This window comes from Anomaloglossus baeobatrachus, chromosome 8 (genome assembly GCF_048569485.1).
Source record: "Anomaloglossus baeobatrachus isolate aAnoBae1 chromosome 8, aAnoBae1.hap1, whole genome shotgun sequence".
NCBI classification, from domain to species: domain Eukaryota; kingdom Metazoa; phylum Chordata; class Amphibia; order Anura; family Aromobatidae; genus Anomaloglossus; species Anomaloglossus baeobatrachus.
The window spans coordinates 33,272,383-33,293,574 of NC_134360.1; the positions used below are offsets into that span (position 1 = coordinate 33,272,383).

The 21,192-nt window shown below is 43.7% G+C and overlaps 1 protein-coding gene across 1 annotated transcript in view; it reads right to left on the reverse strand.

Annotated features, from left to right (window-relative positions):
• Positions 1-2,471: 2,471 nt before the first annotated feature.
• The window catches only part of PDZRN3 (PDZ domain containing ring finger 3), a 326,421-nt gene continuing 307,700 nt past the window's right edge, over positions 2,472-21,192 (reverse strand). The window contains 5 exon segments of the mRNA XM_075321422.1: positions 2,472-8,283; positions 11,056-11,172; positions 12,150-12,248; positions 12,590-12,652; positions 15,549-15,647. Coding sequence (XP_075177537.1) covers positions 6,748-8,283; positions 11,056-11,172; positions 12,150-12,248; positions 12,590-12,652; positions 15,549-15,647 — 1,914 coding nt within the window. The 3' untranslated portion in view covers positions 2,472-6,747.

The window sequence follows — 21,192 nt, forward strand, 5'->3', positions numbered from 1 at the left end:
ATTTTGTTGCATGTGATGCACCCCAAGACAAAATCTGAAAAAAGTTGGTAAGGCGGCCTTACAAATCTACAACAAATACAAAAATTGCTCTTATGTTTTAAAGCTATTAAAACTTATTTTTTACTCTTAAAACTTTTTTTCACCCATATCTGCTTTTTTTCTACATGTACCAATGTTAGTAACAGCTATTTCCAGTTTGGGGGCATTTCTGAATACTACACTACCCATGATGCAACTGGCCAGTCCACTTTGTACACTCCTCCCTTGAAGAGCTGTATCCCTCCTCTTTTTGGGGTTGCAATCTTCAGTCTTAATCCCTCCCATATAGAGGATAAATAATAATAGATTCCGTGGCATGCCCACTTACAGGTAGATGTGAGCCGGCCCTCTACAAGGACTGTCCTTGACTAAGTTCAATTCCATGTAGACAAAGTAGGATGCAAAATGTAATCATTCCTGTTCCACATCACAGGTTACCCATCCTCCCCCCTAAAAAAAGTATACTTTTTTTTTAATAGTAAGTGCCTTTCAGAATATCCTCTTTTGGAGCTTATGAAGAATAGACAACAAAATCAATCAGAAACCCCATTTAACGGAAAATTTGGGCAGCACTAACAACTTTTTCCCACTCCTTCAAGAAAACGCTATAATAAAATTGAAAAATATAGCAGTTTTATCCCAAAGTTGATTTATGTCTTATGGTACCGTAGGGGGCACCACAAGCAGCCCATAGAATCACATTGATAAAGGAGCATAAAAAACTGCTCTGAGGTCACGCAATGCATTTACTGACTATTCTTAGGTAAGCGTCCAAACAATTTTCTGCTTCCCTTCGGGAATAAAGCTAAAAGAAAACAAAAATCAACATTTTTCGACTTTTGTGGATACAAAACAATAATTTATTTCCTTACAATGCCTTGTTTGTAACCATCTGTGATTTTATGAAATTACATTTTTGTTATATCAGTATCAGTATTTTTGTTAATATTAAGTGCCTTTCAGAATATCCTCTTTTGGAGATTATGAAGAATAGACAACAAAATCAATCAGAAACTCAATTTAACGGAAAATTTGGACAGCACTAACAACTTTTTCCCACTCCTTCAAGAAAACGCTATGATAAAATTGAAAAATATAGCAGTTTTATCCCAAAGTTGATTTACAGTTAGGTCCAGAAATATTTGGACAGTGACAATTTTCGCGAGTTGGGCTCTGCATGCCACCACATTGGATTTGAAATGAAACCTCTACAACAGAATTCAAGTGCAGATTGTAACGTTTAATTTGAAGGTTTGAACAAAAATATCTGATAGAAATTGTAGGAATTGTACACATTTCTTTACAAACACTCCACATTTTAGGAGGTCAAAAGTAATTGGACAAATAAACCAAACCCAAACAAAATATTTTTATTTTCAATATTTTGTTGCGAATCCTTTGGAGGCAATCACTGCCTTAAGTCTGGGACCCATGGACATCACCAAATGCTGGGTTTCCTCCTTCTTAATGCTTTGTCAGACCTTTACAGCCGCAGCCTTCAGGTCTTGCTTGTTTGTGGGTCTTTCCGTCTTAAGTCTGGATTTGAGCAAGTGAAATGCATGCTCAATTGGGTTAAGATCTGGTGATTGACTTGGCCATTGCAGAATGTTCCACTTTTTTGCACTCATGAACTCCTGGGTAGCTTTGGCTGTATGCTTGGGGTCATTGTCCATCTGTACTATGAAGCGCCGTCCGATCAACTTTGCGGCATTTGGCTGAATCTGGGCTGAAAGTATATCCCGGTACACTTCAGAATTCATCCGGCTACTCTTGTCTGCTGTTATGTCATCAATAAACACAAGTGACCCAGTGCCATTGAAAGCCATGCATGCCCATGCCATCACGTTGCCTCCACCATGTTTTACAGAGGATGTGGTGTGCCTTGGATCATGTGCCGTTCCCTTTCTTCTCCAAACTTTTTTCTTCCCATCATTCTGGTACAGGTTGATCTTTGTCTCATCTGTCCATAGAATACTTTTCCAGAACTGAGCTGGCTTCATGAGGTGTTTTTCAGCAAATGTAACTCTGGCCTGTCTATTTTTGGAATTGATGAATGGTTTGCATCTAGATGTGAACCCTTTGTATTTACTTTCATGGAGTCTTCTCTTTACTGTTGACTTAGAGACAGATACACCTACTTCACTGAGAGTGTTCTGGACTTCAGTTGATGTTGTGAACGGGTTCTTCTTCACCAAAGAAAGTATGCGGTGATCATCCACCACTGTTGTCATCCGTGGACGCCCAGGCCTTTTTGAGTTCCCAAGCTCACCAGTCAATTCCTTTTTTCTCAGAATGTACCAGACTGTTGATTTTGCTACTCCAAGCATGTCTGCTATCTCTCTGATGGATTTTTTCTTTTTTTTCAGCCTCAGGATGTTCTGCTTCACCTCAATTGAGAGTTCCTTAGACCGCATGTTGTCTGGTCACAGCAACAGCTTCCAAATGCAAAACCACACACCTGTAATCAACCCCAGACCTTTTAACTACTTCATTGATTACAGGTTAACGAGGGAGACGCCTTAAGAGTTAATTGCAGCCCTTAGAGTCCCTTGTCCAATTACTTTTGGTCCCTTGAAAAAGAGGAGGCTATGCATTACAGAGCTATGATTCCTAAACCCTTTCTCCGATTTGGATGTGAAAACTCTCATATTGCAGCTGGGAGTGTGCACTTTCAGCCCATATTATATATAGAATTGTTTTTCTGAACATGTTTTTGTAAACCGCTAAAATAACAAAACTTGTGTCACTGTCCAAATATTTCTGGCCCTGACTGTATGTCTTATGGTACCGTAAGGGGCACCACAAGCAGCTCATGGAATCACATTGATAAAGGAGCATAAAAAATTGCTCTGGGGTCACTCAATGCATTTACTGACTATTCCTAGGTAAGCGTCCAGACAATTTTCAGCTTCCCTTCGGAAATAAAGCTAAAAGAAAAAAAAAAAAAATCAACATTTTTCGACTTTTGTGGATACAAACCAATAATTTATTACCTTACAATGCCTTGTTTGCAACCATCTGTGATTTTATGAAATTACATTTTTGTTATATCAGTACAAACAAATTCTGGGAAAAAAAAAATTACACAATGAGACTCGTCCTTGTAATAACAAAAACATTTCTTATAAAATCTCATTCTTGATAAGACTTGACACCTAAAATCCTTGTGTCGCTGAAGCTGCTGGCTTACATGGTATGAGAGATATCCTGTCATGGTAGATAGATATGGATAAATAAAGGTCGACTATATAAAACACAACAGCAAAGTAATATCACAAAATACAGTTTTTATAAAATATCAGTTTTATATTGGCAGTCGCGTCTGTGTCTTCAGGCAAGAAAAAGCTTGTGTTTATTACGAGTAAAGGTTAAAATGTATTACATTTGTAATAAAGGATTATTTGGCAATCACTGGTTTAATAACAATGTCATGGACAATATGCGCTTGGTATATAAAGAAATACTGCAAAGCCAGACCTGGCGCCAACTTCAGTTTATCCATTGATTACCATTAAAGTAAAACGCCACCTTTAATTTATATTACTTTCTCTTTTTTCACTCATTTTTTATTTTCCGCTTTCTGAACTTTTTTGGAAGCCATTAATAAGCATGACAGTTGCTGAAGATGGAACTGTTAGATCTGTAATGTCTTCTCAATACTCTGAGTACACATGGGTGAATGGGTGTAAATGAACTGTAATTCAGTTACATTTTAGTACCCTATAGAATAGTGATTCTCCACTCCAGTCATCAAATCCCTCCCCCCACTCAACAGGTCATGAAATGTAGATATCCTGGCAATTGCTACTAATTCCATCACCTGTGCAATTCTAAGGGGCATTAAAGGGAATCTGTCACCAGGTTTTTGCTACCTCATCTGACAGCAGCATAATGTAGGAAAAGAGACCCCGATTCCAATGATGTGTCACTTGGTTTACTGGGTACAGTAGGTGTGACAAAAGCAGAGCTCAGAAAACTAACCCCACCCACACCACAGCTCTGTGTGTACATTTTCTAATGACCGTGAGCTGCTTATCAGGGGAGGAGGTGTGGTCAGACAACCGCTCCCCTGCTCTGTATTCTTGGAAGCGATAATCACCTAATGATAAAACCTTCATTGTAAGTAAACAACAGCACACAGCATACTAAGTGATACGTTGCGGAAATCTGTGTTTCCGTGCCTTTCTCCTGCTGTCTTCAGATTACATAGCAAAAACCTGCTAACCGATTCCCTTTGAGGATTAGAGTTGAGAATCAGTGCTCTAGAGCAAGGGTGCACAATCTATGGCCCAAGGACCCGATGCAGGTCTGCATGCAGTTGTCTGGTGGATGATCACATGTATTTTCCGTGTCAGAGAGGAGCAGAGCACAGTGTTAAAGAGGAGGCAAGTAAGTATATTGCACTATATGGCTGCTAGTAATTGGGGCACTATATGGCTGGTACAATTATGGTGAGGTACCGAGTGGCTGTGACTTTTAGTGGAGCACACTAGCTGGTATAGCTATGGTGGGGCATTATGTAGCTGCCACAGTTATGGGGGGGGGGGGGCAATGGGTGATTAGTACAGTTATAGGTGGGGCACTGTGTGGATAGCACTGTTTTGGTGACGCACTTTGGCTGGCAGTTATGGTGGGGCATTGTGAAGCTGGCAGTTATGGTGGGGGAACTGGGTAATTAGTACAGTTATAGGTGGGGCACTGTGGATAGCACTGTTATGATGGAGCACTCTGGCTGGTATAGTTATAGTGGGGCACTCGGGGTCTTATAGTTATGTGGGGCACTGTGTAGCTGGCAAAGTTATGGTGGGGGAACTGGGTGATTAGTACATTTATAGGCGGGGCACTTTGTGCCTAGCATGGTTATGGTGGAGCACTGTAGCTGGTAGTTATGGTGGAGCACTGTAGCTGGTAGTTATGGTGGAGCACTGTAGCTAGTAGTTATGGTGGAGCACTGTAGATGGTAGTTATGGTGGAGCACTGTAGCTAGTAGTTATGGTGGAGCACTGTAGCTAGTAGTTATGGTGGAGCACTGTAGCTAGTAGTTATGGTGGAGCACTGTAGCTAGTAGTTATGGTGGAGGACTGTAGCTGGTAGTTATGGTGGAGGACTGTAGCTAGTAGTTATGGTGGAGGACTGTAGCTAGTAGTTATGGTGGAGGACTGTAGCTGGTAGTTATGGTGGAGCACTGTAGCTGGTAGTTATGGTGGAGCACTGTAGCTGGTAGTTATGGTGGAGCACTGTAGCTGGTAGTTATGGTGGAGCACTGTAGCTGGTAGTTATGGTGGAGCACTGTAGCTGGTAGTTATGGTGGAGCACTGTAGCAGGTAGTTATGGTAGAGCACTGGTGACTGATACACGTGGCACAATCATGGTGAAGTACTCTATCTGGCACAATTATAGTGAAGCTGACATAGGTATGGTACTGTGTGGATACCACAGTTATGGCGAGGTATTGCCTAGCTGGTACAGTTACGGGAAAAAACTGAGTAGTACAGTTATGGTGGGGTACTGTGGGGATAGCAGTTATGGAGGGGCATTGGCTGGCTGGTACAAATATGGGCGGAACACTGGATAGTAGTTACATGGGGTACTGTGTGGATAGCACGGTTATGCTGTGGCATTAGGTGGCGGGCAGTTATAGGGGAACGCTCTTTGGATAGTACAGTTATGGGGGGCCCTGTGTGGATGACAGCTATGGTGGAGCCCTATGTGGATTGCACAGTAATGGAGGCTGTGCAAATGGTATTTTGTGGGCTGTTTCCATGTCTTCCATGAACTCCAAATACAGATGTTGCAGGGGTGGACAAACCATTAGTGCAACCTGAGCAATCACACAGGGGCCCAAGTGGTAAAGGAGTCCACTACTACCTCAACAGCAACCAAAAGATCCTTTCAGACACCTAAAGGAGTGCATTGTGATGACCTATTGGACTGCAAAAGGACCCATGTACTGTTCTTGCCCAGGCGCCCTCTTTTATCTGTATCTGCCTATAACCTGTTGGGCCCCCTCCCACACCCGAAAAAATAAGATGCAAACTGCCCTCTAAATTTTATGGCACCCTTGATTGTGCTCCCCTGATCTAGCACAAAGTTCACTTATATCCAATACAATAACATGAATGTTTAAGAAAGTAGTAGTTTGGATCCCGATGCCTCTCCTTTTTATAATGTAGATAGCCTGACCATTGTGAGTCTTCCAGGCCAAAACACACTGTGCTCTGCCAGTGGACGGAGATGCTAATCATGCACCCTTTCTATTACATTCAAAAACCCCAAAAACCAACACATTTCCGGGATATTAAACCCAGTTTATTCAATGCACCCTTGTGCACTTAAGGTACTAAGTAGAGACTAATCCCATAATTAGATCTATTATCAGTCTCTGATCTGCTTGTTTCCATTTCCATCATATTAACTAGACTTAAAAATATGTGAAAAAAGCAAAACACACTGATAAAAATATATTATAAAGATGTCTGGTTTGACTTTGTTTATCAAAGGCGGAGCTAGACTTTAATGACCGAGCGTTGTATCGGTTATATACATAATTGTAAAATTTCATAAAAAAGATGAAAAAACAAAACTATTAACAGTGACTGTAATTATCTTATATTTACAAAACAAGAACATATCTGCCACATTGAACGAGGCGGGGAATTCTACCACAGCGGTGGTTTGTTATGTACAAAAAACATTCATCTAGACAATTTATACAGTTGTGACTGAGAGCAGGGAGTTGTAGACCCTCGTCCCATCGGGAGACCTCGCCCCGTGGGTTAACAGTTCTTGTATCGTCATCCAGTTGTCGAAAATCTTTTTGTTGCGCTTCTTCATCATCTTTTTGTGGCTGAGGTCGATGATGCTGACCTCCTTGCTGTCGTCGGTGGTTTGTTTCTCCTTCAGACACTCCAGCCTACTCTGCATCATGAACTCTCTTCTTTTCTTCTGCTCCGAGGCTTTGCGGAGATGCTGCTTCCGTTCTTCTTTGCTCCAGTAACGTCCCATTTTCATCTCGCTGATGGCGTCGTCATCCGTGGTCATGCCGCTCCTTTCTTCCTTGATCTTAATGGCGCGCTCTCTCAACAGTTTGTCCCTGACGGGGCGTTTCGTGATGTAACGGGTCCCATCGCTCCGCACCTTCACTTTCCATTCCATCCTGGGTTCTGCCGAGTTCTGCAGGTCTTTACACATGCTGACCAAACTCATCTGGCTCTGGGCGTACTCTACTGCTGATTTCTGTTGGATCAGCTGCATGTAGCTTTGATAGTGCTGCGCGTGGGCGGGGATGTGGGCATGTTTATAGGGCGAGTGCCGGTACTGAGGAGAAAATGAATTTGGCTTTTCCGAGAGGCTTTTGCCAACTTCATTGACTTTCTTGTCTTTGACTTCCGTGGACTTGCTCGAGTCGGAGTCCTTGGCCGTGTGGAGGTGCCTGGCCGGGCTGGACTCTCGACTTTCTCCGCTTGATCTTAAGTTCTTCTGGGTTGCATTGTATACGGCACTACCCGCTGCCCCTTCGATACTTGGGCAGTTGGCAGCGTCGGCCATTCTACGTAATGAGTTGTCGGGGGAGATCTCTAAAGTCAATGGGGTGCTCCTACAGCTTTCCCCGGTGTTGTAGGCACTTGAGCTGTCCTTATCTGACTTTTCCGGCAGTTCGGTGATATCGGAAAGTTCGTGTCGGCGGACATCAATACTAGTGTTGTAATTCCGGAAGCCGCTGTTGTGTAACATCCAAGACTCTCGGTATTGCTCTTTTAGCTGTTGCATCTTGTGCGCCCGTACAATGTTCAAACATTCGAGCTCGATGCTGTGCAACTCTTCGTTCAACATCTCCAGTTCCCGGTCTACACTCTCCTGGTCGTTCCGGTTGGTGTCTATGGTGCTGGTTTGGTAATATTTACTTCGTTGGTTGGAGCTTTGAACCTGGCACTTGAGTTCGAGCAGTTCTCGGAATCTCTCGCACTCATCCATGGGGATGCCCAAGAAGTCGGCGTCCGTGCAATCTGCGGAGATGAAGGATTCGTTGCTGAACTGCATGTCTCCGCTACCCAACGTGTCCTGACTGTACATGAGTTTCTTCTGACTGCCGAGCGTATTGGATGAAGTGGTGTGATCATCCAGCTCCGAGCTCTCATCGTTGCGAGTGCTTTCGTCCGTGCGCCCCACGCCGCTGTCTTTCTCAATCTGGTTGGATAAAATAGTTGCTGTGTCCGTAGTTCCTCCATCTTCTTCAAGTTTTTTCTGAAAATACAAAAGATAATGAGATTACTTGCGCAAAATCACCCCGGACGCACATTGCAGAAAATAATAGACAACTGCCAGAAAAGCAATTACAGAAATAGCTTCTATTAGGCACAGATGTCATCCACATAGATCCAAAAAATACGGTAGCAACTTTATTTATATTCTAAAAATTAGCCTCAGACAAAACACAATTTAAGCTTTTCAGATTACAGCTTATGAGATAATCTGTTAATACAGAAAAAAATAGATTAACAGCGCCTCTCTTGTCGACAGGCCACACCTGGTATTGCAGCTCAGTCTCTTTTTTCGACTGTCTGTAGGTTACCAAACAGACAATACGATTGCCGGATATGGTTGCACTCAGGGCTTTATTTGCATTGTCAAACCATGAAGACGCATAAGAGCTGTGTGCACAAAGTCATAGTAAAACACACTTTTTTTTTTTTTAGGCTTTACGGTCGTGCAACTCTTCAATTTGCTACTACGCGATTTGAGTGGGACGTGAACCCCAGTCACACTATTAATTTTGATTGCCCTTAATTCTCTTAAAGCGGTTGCACACAATTCTATAAACATGACCGATTTCCTTCAACAACAATGCCCCCGTCTACAGGTTGTGATATCGCAGCTCAGCTCCATTGAAGTGAATGGCCCTATGTTGTAATACCACATGCAAGGAGTGGCGCTGTTTTAGAAAAAAATGCAGTAAAGTTTTAATTATCCTGGACAATCCCTTTAAATGGGGCCAAGTTGCAATACCAGACTTGGTCTATAGCAAAAGATAGTACTGTTTGTAAAAAAAAAAACACAAAAAAACAGCTCTGCAATTATTTTTACTAATCAGATACGATCCACTATCCCTTTAAATACCCCCTTGACCAGCCCATTTTTTCCAATCTGTGCATATTTTTGGCAAAAAAAAAATAGAAATTAAAAAGCCCTAACAAGGGAACAATATAATATATGTATGTATATATATATATATATATATATATATATATATATATATATATATATATATATATATATATATATATATATATATAACAAAATACACACAATACAGGGTGGTCCAAAAGTAGGTGGACAGTGTGTGTAATAGGGTTATCAAGCATGGTGTAAAGTGAAACTGACTCAGTTGCCCTTAGCAACCAATCAGATTCCACCTTTCATTGTTCATACTCTTTGGAAAATGAAAGGTGGAATCTGATTGGTTGCTAAGGGCAACTGAGTCAGTTTCACTTTATACCATTTTTGATAACCCTATTACACGTACTGTCCACCTACTTTTGGACCACCCTGTATATAAAAATAAATAATAAAATACATTATATATAATTACACACATTATATATATATACATATATATATATACATATATATATACACACACACACACACACACACACACACACACATACATATATACATACATACATACACACACACACACACACACACATTTCAATATATATATATATATATATATATATATATATATATATAATGTATATATATCTATCTATAATAATAATAATAATAATAATAATAATAATTTTATTCATTTATATAGCGCTATTAATTCCACAGCACTTTACATACAATGGCAAAACTGTCCCCATTGGGGCTCACAATCTAGAGTCCCTATCTGTATGTCTTTGGAGTGTGGGAGGAAACACACGCAAACACGGGGAGAACATACAAACTCCTTGCAGATGGTATCCTTGGTGGGATTTGAACCCAGGACCCCAGCGCCGCAAGACTGAAGTGCAAACCACTGAGCCACCACAAGACTGAAGTGCTAACCACTGAGCCACCGTTATATATATATATATATATTTTAATTATATATAATTTGATTTTATTTTTTGTAATAACAATAGAATCCCAATTTTTATCTTCTGTTGTATCTGGAAGCCACCGTGAGAGAGATATCCATCTATCTATCTATCTCTATATGGGGCGGCACGGGGGCTCAGTGGTTAGCACTGCAGTCTTGTGGTGGCTCAGTGGTTAGCACTGCAGTCTTGTGGTGGCTCAGTGGTTAGCACTTCAGTCTTGCGGTGGCTCAGTGGTTAGCACTTCAGTCTTGCGGTGGCTCAGTGGTTAGCACTTCAGTCTTGCAGCGCTGGTTTCCTGGGTTCAAATCCCACCAAGGACACCATCTGCAGGGAGTTTGTATGTTCTCCCCGTGTTTGCGTGGGTTTCCTCCCACACTCCAAAGACATACAGATAGGGACTCTAGATTGTGAGCCCCAATGGGGACAGTTTTGCCATTGTATGTAAAGTGCTGTGGAATTAATAGCGCTATATGAATGAATAAAATTAGTATATATATATATATATATATATATATATATATATTGTGTGTGTATATCTATATATCTATATCTATATCTATATCTATAAAATGTAAAAAAATAGATAATCATTTTCATTTACAAATTCCCGCTTTCGGTTTTTAAAGTGCCAAAACTTTTCAAAAATCAATTAGAAAAATATATTACAAAAAAAGTTCTTATAAATATTAGAAATCTCCACGGCCGACGGAGCTGTCAGTCCGGTTATCTTAAGCGCAGCCGGCGAAAATAATGGAATGTTTTCTCTGCAAAATTTATCATCTTCTCCCCTGTGGGTCTTTAATATAAAAATTGTGACAATTCCTCCCCCCTCTCGTCTATTCAGTGCAGCGGCTGGTTAGTTTAATCCATTTAATGGAAAGCCGGGGGATCGGAATATCAGATCGGACAGGAGATGGTGACGGAGTACCTGCTGGAGCATGCTGGCTGTAAATTGCATTGCTTGGTGGTGTTGTTCCTCCAACATGTCCATGTGCAAATCATCCAGAAAATCATTTCTGTCATCGTCCATCCATCCTTCATCCAGCTGGGAAGCAGAAGAAGAGACGACATGAAAGAGTGTTGTCAAGAGAACGACACCTGCGGCTAAAAACCCCCACTGCAGCCTTTCCCTATAGTAATAACAAAATATGCAAATATAACTCAGATAATCCGGAATGAAGATTTAAGAATGATCCAAAACCAACGACTATCAAACTCTCTGGATTATCGGAATTTTGCTCCACATTGCATTGTGTCCAATAACAGAGTACGATCTGCATGTGCTGCCTCCTACCCCGATGTCACCTATTTTTTCCCCCTAAAAACAGACATATTGGAAACACAGGGCGTGTAGACATTTGCAACTACTTGTTTTATTATTTCAATGCATTTAAAGTAAAAAAAAAAATAAAAAAAAAATCAGCAACTAATCTTCACTGTGGGTCTTAAATGTGTTTTTTTTTTTACTTCCTCTGTACCCTGACTACATATGCTTGTAGTCTGTTACCATGGAGACACATAGTGCCAGGTGGGAGCTGTATACACACAATGCAAACAGATTCTAAATTAAGGAAATGTTACTTTGTTTGTTAGTTTAGATGCATTGGAGCAATAATCAGGGCCGGATCCAGTTTTATATGGGATCCTCTTTGATTTAGTTTTTTCCTCCTCGCCATGGCCGACATCCGCTCTGTATGGTGCGGGGCTCAGCTCAGAGCGAGTGTCACTAGTTAAAATATGAATAGAGTGGGCCCCCGTAGCCTCTGTGAATGGCTAGATTTGCCCGAATTAGTCTGGGCTTTGACATCGGGACTAGACATTAATGAAGAAAATTGCAAAAGTCTGCACACCCAGGGCGTTTCCACACTTCCCCTAGCTCTAAAAAATGAAAACCTTGGACATCTGAGGGGCATGGATAGATGGGGCAGCAGTCAGAGGTCCATTGCTCAGACCTACTGTGTCTATGGAATGTCCATCTTTGGAAAACCCCTTTAATTTTGGGGGGTTGCAAGTGCTTCCTACCTGCAGTTCTGGCCTCGCGACCAAGAGGAAAACATTTGTGTCGTCACTTGTGAGCAGGGCGACGGCTTCTTCATGGTTGTGAACGTCGATGCCGTTAATCTAGACATCAAAAAAAAGAGAAAAATTCAGGAATCTTCTAGGAGAAAGTGCTCTTTCCATTCACTGACAGCAAGCGGAGAACTTGAAAATGTTGAGAAATTAAAATACTAAGGGCCTTGTATTAGAAAGCGGTGTTATAAAATGACCAGTAACGTGGCGGAAAGTAAGAGAAGTCTTCCCTCCACCCCTTATCATGCACAGTAATGGGCCCTTCTCTCCAAGCGCCCCAATATTCTACAAAAGTGGAAACCTCCATAACACTGCACGTCTCTGCTGTAGAGACAGCTGCCTGACCCTGGGAGGACAGGACGACCCGCTAACCATGTGATCTGTGGTCTCACCTGTATGATCCGATCGCCCTCTCTGATCCGTCCATCTTTAGCGGCAATGCTATTGGGGTCAATCTGTAAAGAACACACATCATGAATACACAGAAGGGTGAGTCAATGTGACTTGTGTTGGTGCACCCATCTGGGCATATGCATTACCAGCCCCTATAGCTACACCCCTGGCCAATTCCTTCATGTAGAACCTTTTCACTAAATTAAAAAAAACGGGGGATGACACATGGAGGAGGAGTAATGGCGGCCATATTGGTTGCCACTATTGATAAGGGCACTACCATGCTCGGGTGCTCAGTACTCGTAACTAGTGATGAACAGGCACTACCATGCTCGGGTGCTCAGTACTCGTAACTAGTGATGAGTGGGCACTACCATGCTCGAGTGCTCGGTACTCGTAACTAGTGATGAGCGGGCACTACCATGCTCGGGTGCTCAGTACTCGTAACTAGTGATGAACGGGCACTACCATGCTCGGGTGCTCAGTACTCGTAACTAGTGATGAGTGGGCACTACCATGCTCGAGTGCTCGGTACTCGTAACTAGTGATGAGCGGGCACTACCATGCTCGGGTGCTCAGTACTCGTAACTAGTGATGAGCGGGCACTACCATGCTCGGGTGCTCAGTACTCGTAACTAGTGATGAGCGGGCACTACCATGCTCAGGTGCTCAGTACTTGTAACTAGTGATGAGTGGGCACTACCATGCTCGGGTGCTCAGTACTCGTAACTAGTGATGAGCGGGCACTACCATGCTCGGGTGCTCAGTACTCGTAACTAGTGATGAGCGGGCACTACCATGCTCGGGTGCTCGGTACTAGTAACTAGTAATGAGCGGGCACTACCATGCTCAGGTGCTCAGTACTCGTAACTAGTGATGAGCGGGCACTACCATGCTCAGGTGCTCAGTACTCGTAACCAGTGATGAGCGGGCACTACCATGCTCAGGTGCTCAGTACTGGTAACTAGTGATGAGCGGGCACTACCATGCTCAGGTGCTCAGTACTCGTAACTAGTGATGAGCGGACACTACCATGCTCGGGTGCTCAGTACTCGTAACCAGTGATGAGCGGGCACTACCATGCTCAGGTGCTCAGTACTCGTAACTAGTGATGAGCGGACACTACCATGCTCGGGTGCTCTGTACTCGTAACTAGTGATGAGCGGGCACTACCATGCTCGGGTGCTCAGTACTGGTAACTAGTGATGAGCGGGCACTACCATGCTCGGGTGCTCAGTACTCGTAACTAGTGATGAGCGGGCACTACCATGCTCAGGTGCTCAGTACTCGTAACTAGTGATGAGCGGGCACTACCATGCTCGGGTGCTCAGTACTCGTAACTAGTGATGAGCGGGCACTACCATGCTCGGGTGCTCTGTACTCGTAACTAGTGATGAGTGGGCACTACCATGCTTGGGTGCTCTGTACTCGTAACTAGTGATGAGCAGGCACTACCATGCTTGGGTGCTCAGTACTCGTAACTAGTGATGAGCGGGCACTACCATGCTCGGGTGCTCAGTACTCGTAACTAGTGATGAGCGGCACTACCATGCTCGGGTGCTTGGTAGTCAAAATTAGCAGGTCGGATGCTCAGATATGCGTGACTGGAGTACCAAGTATAATGGAAGTCAATGGGGAACTCAAGCACTTTTCTAGAAGATCTAGAAAAATGCTCTAGTTTCCCATTGAAATCCATTATGGTTGGTACTCGAGTTGAGCCCGTCCAAGTGTCAGACTTCTCGTTTCCAGTACCGAGCACCCGAGCATGGTAGTGCCCGCTCATCACTAGTTACAAGTACTGAGCACCTGAGCATGGTAGTGCTCTCTCATCACTAGTTATGAGTACCGAGCACCCGAGCATGGTAGTGCCCGCTCATCACTAGTTACTAGTACTGAGCACCTGAGCATGGTAGTGCCCGCTCATCACTAGTTACAAGTACCGAGCACCCGAGCATGGTAGTGCCCGCTCATCACTAGTTACGAGTACTGAGCACCTGAGCATGGTAGTGCCCGCTCATGACTAGTTACGAGTACTGAGCACCCGAGCATGGTAGTGCCTGCTCATCACTAGTTACGAGTACTGAGCACCCGAGCATGGTAGTGCCCGCTCATCACTAGTTACGAGTACTGAGCTGAGCATGGTAGTGCCCGCTCATCACTAGTTGTCACCCATCATTTCCATAGATAGATATAATTAAAAGGGGTTGCCCAATAAATAACATTTGTCACCTATTCTCAGAAAGGGGTGTGATCACTGGAACCCCATTAATCTCGAGAACGAAGATTCTAAAGTCCCCTGTGAGGGGGGAGCGGTATTGCACATGCGCGGAGAACATTCAATTTACTATGTGATCTGTGGCAGTGGTATGGGCATGCTTCACCATTCTATTCCATGTCTATAGGAGTAATCGTTACACATGCGCATGACTGTCTCCACAGTGAATGGAGCGATTGTTGAGCAAGCGCAATATTGCTTCAATCACACAGAAGACCCAAGTTCTCAGGACCCCCGCAATTATATATTTACTGTATAATGTTGCAACCCCTTTAAGAACAAATCAACTTCACAATGCTTTGATTGAGGGGGGGGGGGGCAGCTTCAACTAAACAGCACCGCTCCTGTCTGATATTTAGGCTCAGCCTCATTGAAGTGAATGGAGCGGTGCTGCATTACCAGTAGCACCCCATGGACAAAAAAAAAATCTTAGATAACCCCTTTAATTAGAATGTTTTATTCACCCAGTTTATAACATTTTGCCCAAGATACTGCAATCCTATAAATCTGGAGTTGGAGGTGCTTTTTGATCCCCAGTTACACTTGTGTAATTAGGATCTGGACAGGTTTAAAGAATAGTATGAGACTTTATGATAATGGTTCCATGAAGACGAGCGTCGCCCCCGGCAAGTGACGATACGCGTCACCCGATACCACTCATTACTGTAATCCCCGGGTCTTACCTCGCTGACATAAATCCCCATGTCGTCCTCGTCATCCGTCCGGTAGCACACCGTCAGGCCCAGCTTATCCTGGCTGTTCAGTCTGTACAGGTCTACCTCCTAAGGGAGAGAAGGTGCAGCAGAGGTGAGTTTGTCACCAGTAGAGGGGCTGCGTATTTAAGGATAGGCAGGTGAGTATGTCTTTCAATGTGCATGTCACACAAGAACATTAAAAAGAGAGGCGTTTTCCCATACAACGAACAGCTGCTTTTTGGGTTTTTTTCAGCTGACCTTCATGAACAACTGATAATTCCCATATTTTATCTGAGGTATATAATCACCACATTATCCGAAGTCCCTAACCACAAAACAATGCAACTGGAACTTGTACAAGTTGCAATCAAAATTGTTAGCCATTTCATGACAAGTGTCTTTAGTACTTCCTGAAGCCTTTCTGGCATTTATGACCTACAACACACATGATAGACAGCCAGACACCAGCTTCTGAAATCATGGCAGTGGCTCAGTGATGCCTACAGTGAAACATGGCAGTAGCTCAGTGATGCTTACAGTGAAACATGGTGGTAGCTCAGTGATGCTTACAGTTAAATATGGCGGTAGCTCAGTGATGCTTACAGTGAAACTTGTCGATGGCTCAGTGATGCTTAAAGTGAAGTATGGCTTTGGCTCAGTTATGCCTGCATTGTAGCATGGTTGTGGCTCAGTGATGCCTACAGTGAAGCAAGGCAGTGGCTCAGTGATGCTTACAATCAAGCATGCTGGTGGCTCAATGATGTCTACCTACAGTGAAACATTGTGGTGGCTCAGTGATGCCTACATTGAAGCAGGACAGTGGCTCAGTGATGCCTACAGTGAAGCATGCTGGTGGCTCAGTGATGCCTATCTACAGTGAAGCATTCCTGTGGCTCAGTGATGCCTACAGTAAAGCATGCCTGTGGCTCTGTGATGCCTACAGTAAAGCATGGCTGTAGCTCAGCGATTGCCTACAGTGAAGCATGACGGGGTTCAGTGATGCCTACAGTGAAGTATAGCGGGGCTCAGTGATGCTTACAGTGAAGCATGCTGGTGGCTCAGTGATGCATTGCCTACAGTGAATCATGCTGGTGGCTCAGTGATGCCTACAGTGAATCCTGCTGGTGGCTCAGTGTTGTCTACAGTGAAGCATGGTGGTGGCTCAGTGATATCTATAGTGAAGCATGGTGGTAGCTCAGTGATGCCTACAGTGAAGCATGGTGGGGCTCAGTGATGCATATAGGGGGCTCAGTGATGCCTACAGTGAATCATGCTGGTGGCTCAGTGAGGTCTATAGTGAAGCATGGTGGTGGCTCAGTGATGTCTACAGTGAAGCATGGTGGTGGCTCAGTGATGTCTACAGTGAAGCATGGTGGTGGCTCAGTTAAGTCTACAGTGAAGCATGGTGGTGGCTCAGTGAGGTCTAAAGTGAAGCATAGTGGTGGCTCAGTGATGCCTACAGTGAAGCATGGCAGGGCTCGGTAATGCTTACAGTGAAGCATATAGGGGGCTCAGTGATCCCCTACAGTGAATCATGGTGGTGGCTCAGTGATGTCTACAGTGAAGCATGGTGGTGGCTCAGTGATGTCTACAGTGAAGCATTACAGTGGCTCAGTGATGCCTTCAGTGAAGCATGCTGGTGGCTCAGTGATGTCTACAGTGAAGCGTGGTGGCTCAGTGATAGCTACAGTGAAGCATGGCGGTGGCTCAGTGATGTCTACAGTGAAGCATGGCGGTGGCTCAGTGATGGCTACAGTGAAGCATTATAGTGGCTCAGTGATGTCTACAGTAAAGCATGGTGGTGGCTCAGTGATGTCTACAGTGAAGCATGGTGGTGGCTCAGTGATGTCTACAGTGAAGCATTATAGTGGCTCAGTGATTTCTACAGTGAAGCATTATAGTGGCTCAGTGATTTCTACAGTGAAGCATGCTGGTGGCTCAGTGATGCCTATAATGAAGCGTGGTGGCTCACTGAAGTCTACAGTGAAGCATTATAGTGGCTCAGTGATTTCTACAGTGAAGCATTATAGTGGCTCAGTGATTTCTACAGTGAAGCATTATAGTGGCTCAGTGATTTCTACAGTGAAGCATTATAGTGGCTCAGTGATTTCTACAGTGAAGCATTATAGTGGCTCAGTGATTTCTACAGTGAAGCATTATAGTGGCGAACAAGATGAATTAAATCAAGTATTCGGAAATCCTTGGGGAAAACATCGCGCCTTTTATGAGGAGAGTGAAGCTTTGGCATCATTGGCTCTTCCAACAGGACAATGATCCCGGCTGACCTCACAGGCCACCAACGCTTTGTGTCTGAAGCGGAAGTTACTGTCATCTGCTTAAACCAAAATCTAAATTTGGTGAAATGTACAGAATGCGCTAACTGCAAACCCTAGAATATTAGCGACTTGGAGGCCATTGCCCATGAGGATTGATGTAAGATTCAATGTGGTCAGAAGCTGGTGTGTGCCTGTGCATCATGTGTGCAGCAGGTCACAACAGCCAGCAGGGCTCTGCTAAATACTAATGATGCTTATGAATGGGGTGAATAATTCTGAGCCTGTGGTAGTCAGTAAAAGTGGCATTTTGTGCTTAAAAGGAACCCGCATTAAATGTAATTTGCAATAGGGGCGCCTGTATAGATCTGATTGCTGCTGATAACTTCAGCTCTGCTACATATGTACTCCATTCCCGAGGAAACCTTTCATCCCGCTGCGGTCTATCCCAGATCACTTTCCCTGGAATACGGCTGGTAACTTGCTCGTCTCTCAGTGATTTACATCAGGAGATCGATGTCCTGCGCTCCGGGTCTATTTGTCAATACTGAACCCTTCTACAAAAACTAGAAAAAAAAAAAAAAAAAAAAAGAGGACGACGTTCTATTGATTTTCCTGTAAAAGGAACATTTCCTGCATTGTCCGGACGGTGAAAGCTCGAACTCTAGCATTTCTGCTGACTGCTAGGAAAGAGCAGAATGTGTAATGAGGGACTGAGGAGGAAAAAGCGGCTGTAATAAGGAAACGAGGACAAAAATCAGAGACGCTCTTATCTCTTATCAATCCATGTATCTATCCCATATTTGGCATCTATCTAGCGCTTTCTATCCATCCACCTAAATACCTATCTTCCAGTCAGTAATCTCCATATCTATCCATCTCCTTTCTATCTATCCATAGTCATCGCATCCATCATCCATATACATCCACCGCCTCTAAATCTGAATCTGTCCATGTCCATCTATCTAACCCTATATCCATCTATCAAATCTCTTCATCATCTACCCATGCATCCCTTTTCTATCCATCTCCATAGCCATCCACCCGTCTCCATCCCCATATACACCCACCTACCCATCTATCCATATATATATACACCCATCCCTCCATTCCCATATACACTCATCCATCCAAGCATTCCCATATACACTCATCCATCAAGCATTCCCATATACACTCATCCATCCATCCATCCCCATATACAGCATCCATCCCCATATACACTCATCCATCCATCCCCATATACACTCATCCATCCATCCATCCCATATACACTCATCCATCCATCCATCCCCATATACACTCATCCATCCATCCCCATATATACTCATCCATCCATTTCCTATAGCACTCATCCATCCATCCCATATACACTTATCCATCCATCCCCATATACACTCATCCATCCATCCCCATACACACTCATCATCCATCCCCATATACACTCATCCATCCATCCATCCCCATATACACTCATCCATGCCATCCTCCATATACACTCTCAGCCATCCATCCATCCATCCCCATATACACTCATCATCCATCCCCTATACACTCATCCATCCCCCTATACACTCATCCATCCAGCCACCTATACACTCATCCATCATACACTCATCATCCATCCCCTATACATCTCATCCCTTACATCATCCATCCATCAGCCATCTATACGACTCATCCATCCATCCATCCATCCATACACCATCCATCCATCCATCCCTATACATCATCCATCCATCCCATATCACATCCATCATCCATAATCGCATCACCTCTATACTCATCCATCCATCATATACTCATCCATCCATATACACTCAATCGATGCATCCATCTCTATACTCATCCATCATCTATACATCATCATCCATCCAAATGTACACTCATCATCATCCATCTCCATACTCATCATGCATCCATTCCACCTATACCTCATCCATCCATCCATCCCCATATACACTCATCATCCATCCATCCCCATATACACTCATCCATCCATCCCCATATACACTCAATTACACTCATACCATCCATCATTCCCATATACACTCATCCATCCATCCCCTATACTCTCATCTCATCCATCTCCATCCATCCATCCCATATATACACTCATCCATCTCATCATCCCCTATACACTCATCATCACACATCCAATAATACCATCCATCCATCCATCCCTATACACTCATCCATCCTCCATCATCCCTATACACTCATCCATCCTTCTATAGCACTCATCATCCATCCATCCCTATGCCATCAAGCCATCCAGTCCATCATCCCTATACACTCATCCATCCATCCCATACAGTATCATCCATCATCCCATATACACTCATCCATCCATCCCCATTTACACTCATCCATCCATCCATCCATCATACACTCATCCATCCATCCATCCATCTGCCATCCATTCTATACACTTATCCCATCATCCATCCATCCCCCTATACTCTCCATCCATCCATCCATCCTATACACTCATCCATCCATCCATCCCCATATACACATCCATCCATCCCCATATATACTCATCCATCCATTTCCCTATACACTCATCCATCCATCCCCATATACACTCATCCATCCATCCATCCATCCCATATACACTCATCCATCCATCCATCCCCATATACACTCATCCATCCATCCATCCCCATATACACTCATCCATCCATCCATCCCCCTATACACTCATCCATCCATCCATCCCCCTATACACTCATCCATCCATCCATCCATCCCCCTATACACTCATCCATCCATCCATCCCCCTATACACTCATCCATCCATCCCATATACACTCATCCATCATCCATCACCCATATACACTCATCCATCCATCCATCCATCCATCATCCATCCCCATATATACTCATCCATCCATCCATCCCCATATATACTCATCCATCCATCCATCCCCATATTATACTCATCCATCCATTCCCTATACACTCATCCATCCATCCATCCCATATACACTCATCCATCCATCCCCATATACAACTTATCCATCCATCCCCATATACACTCATCCATCCATCCATCCCATACACACTCATCCATCCATCCCCATATACACTCATCCATCCATCCATCCCCCTATACACTCATCCATCCATCCCCATATACACTCATCCATCCATCCCCTATACACTCATCCATCCCCCTATACACTCATCCATCCATCCATCCCTCCCCCTATACACTCATCCATCCATCCCCTTATACACTCATCCATCCATCCCCTATACAGTCATCCATCCATCCCCATATACACTCATCCATCCATCCCCATATACACTCATCCATCCATCCATCCATCCCCATATACACTCATCCTCCATCC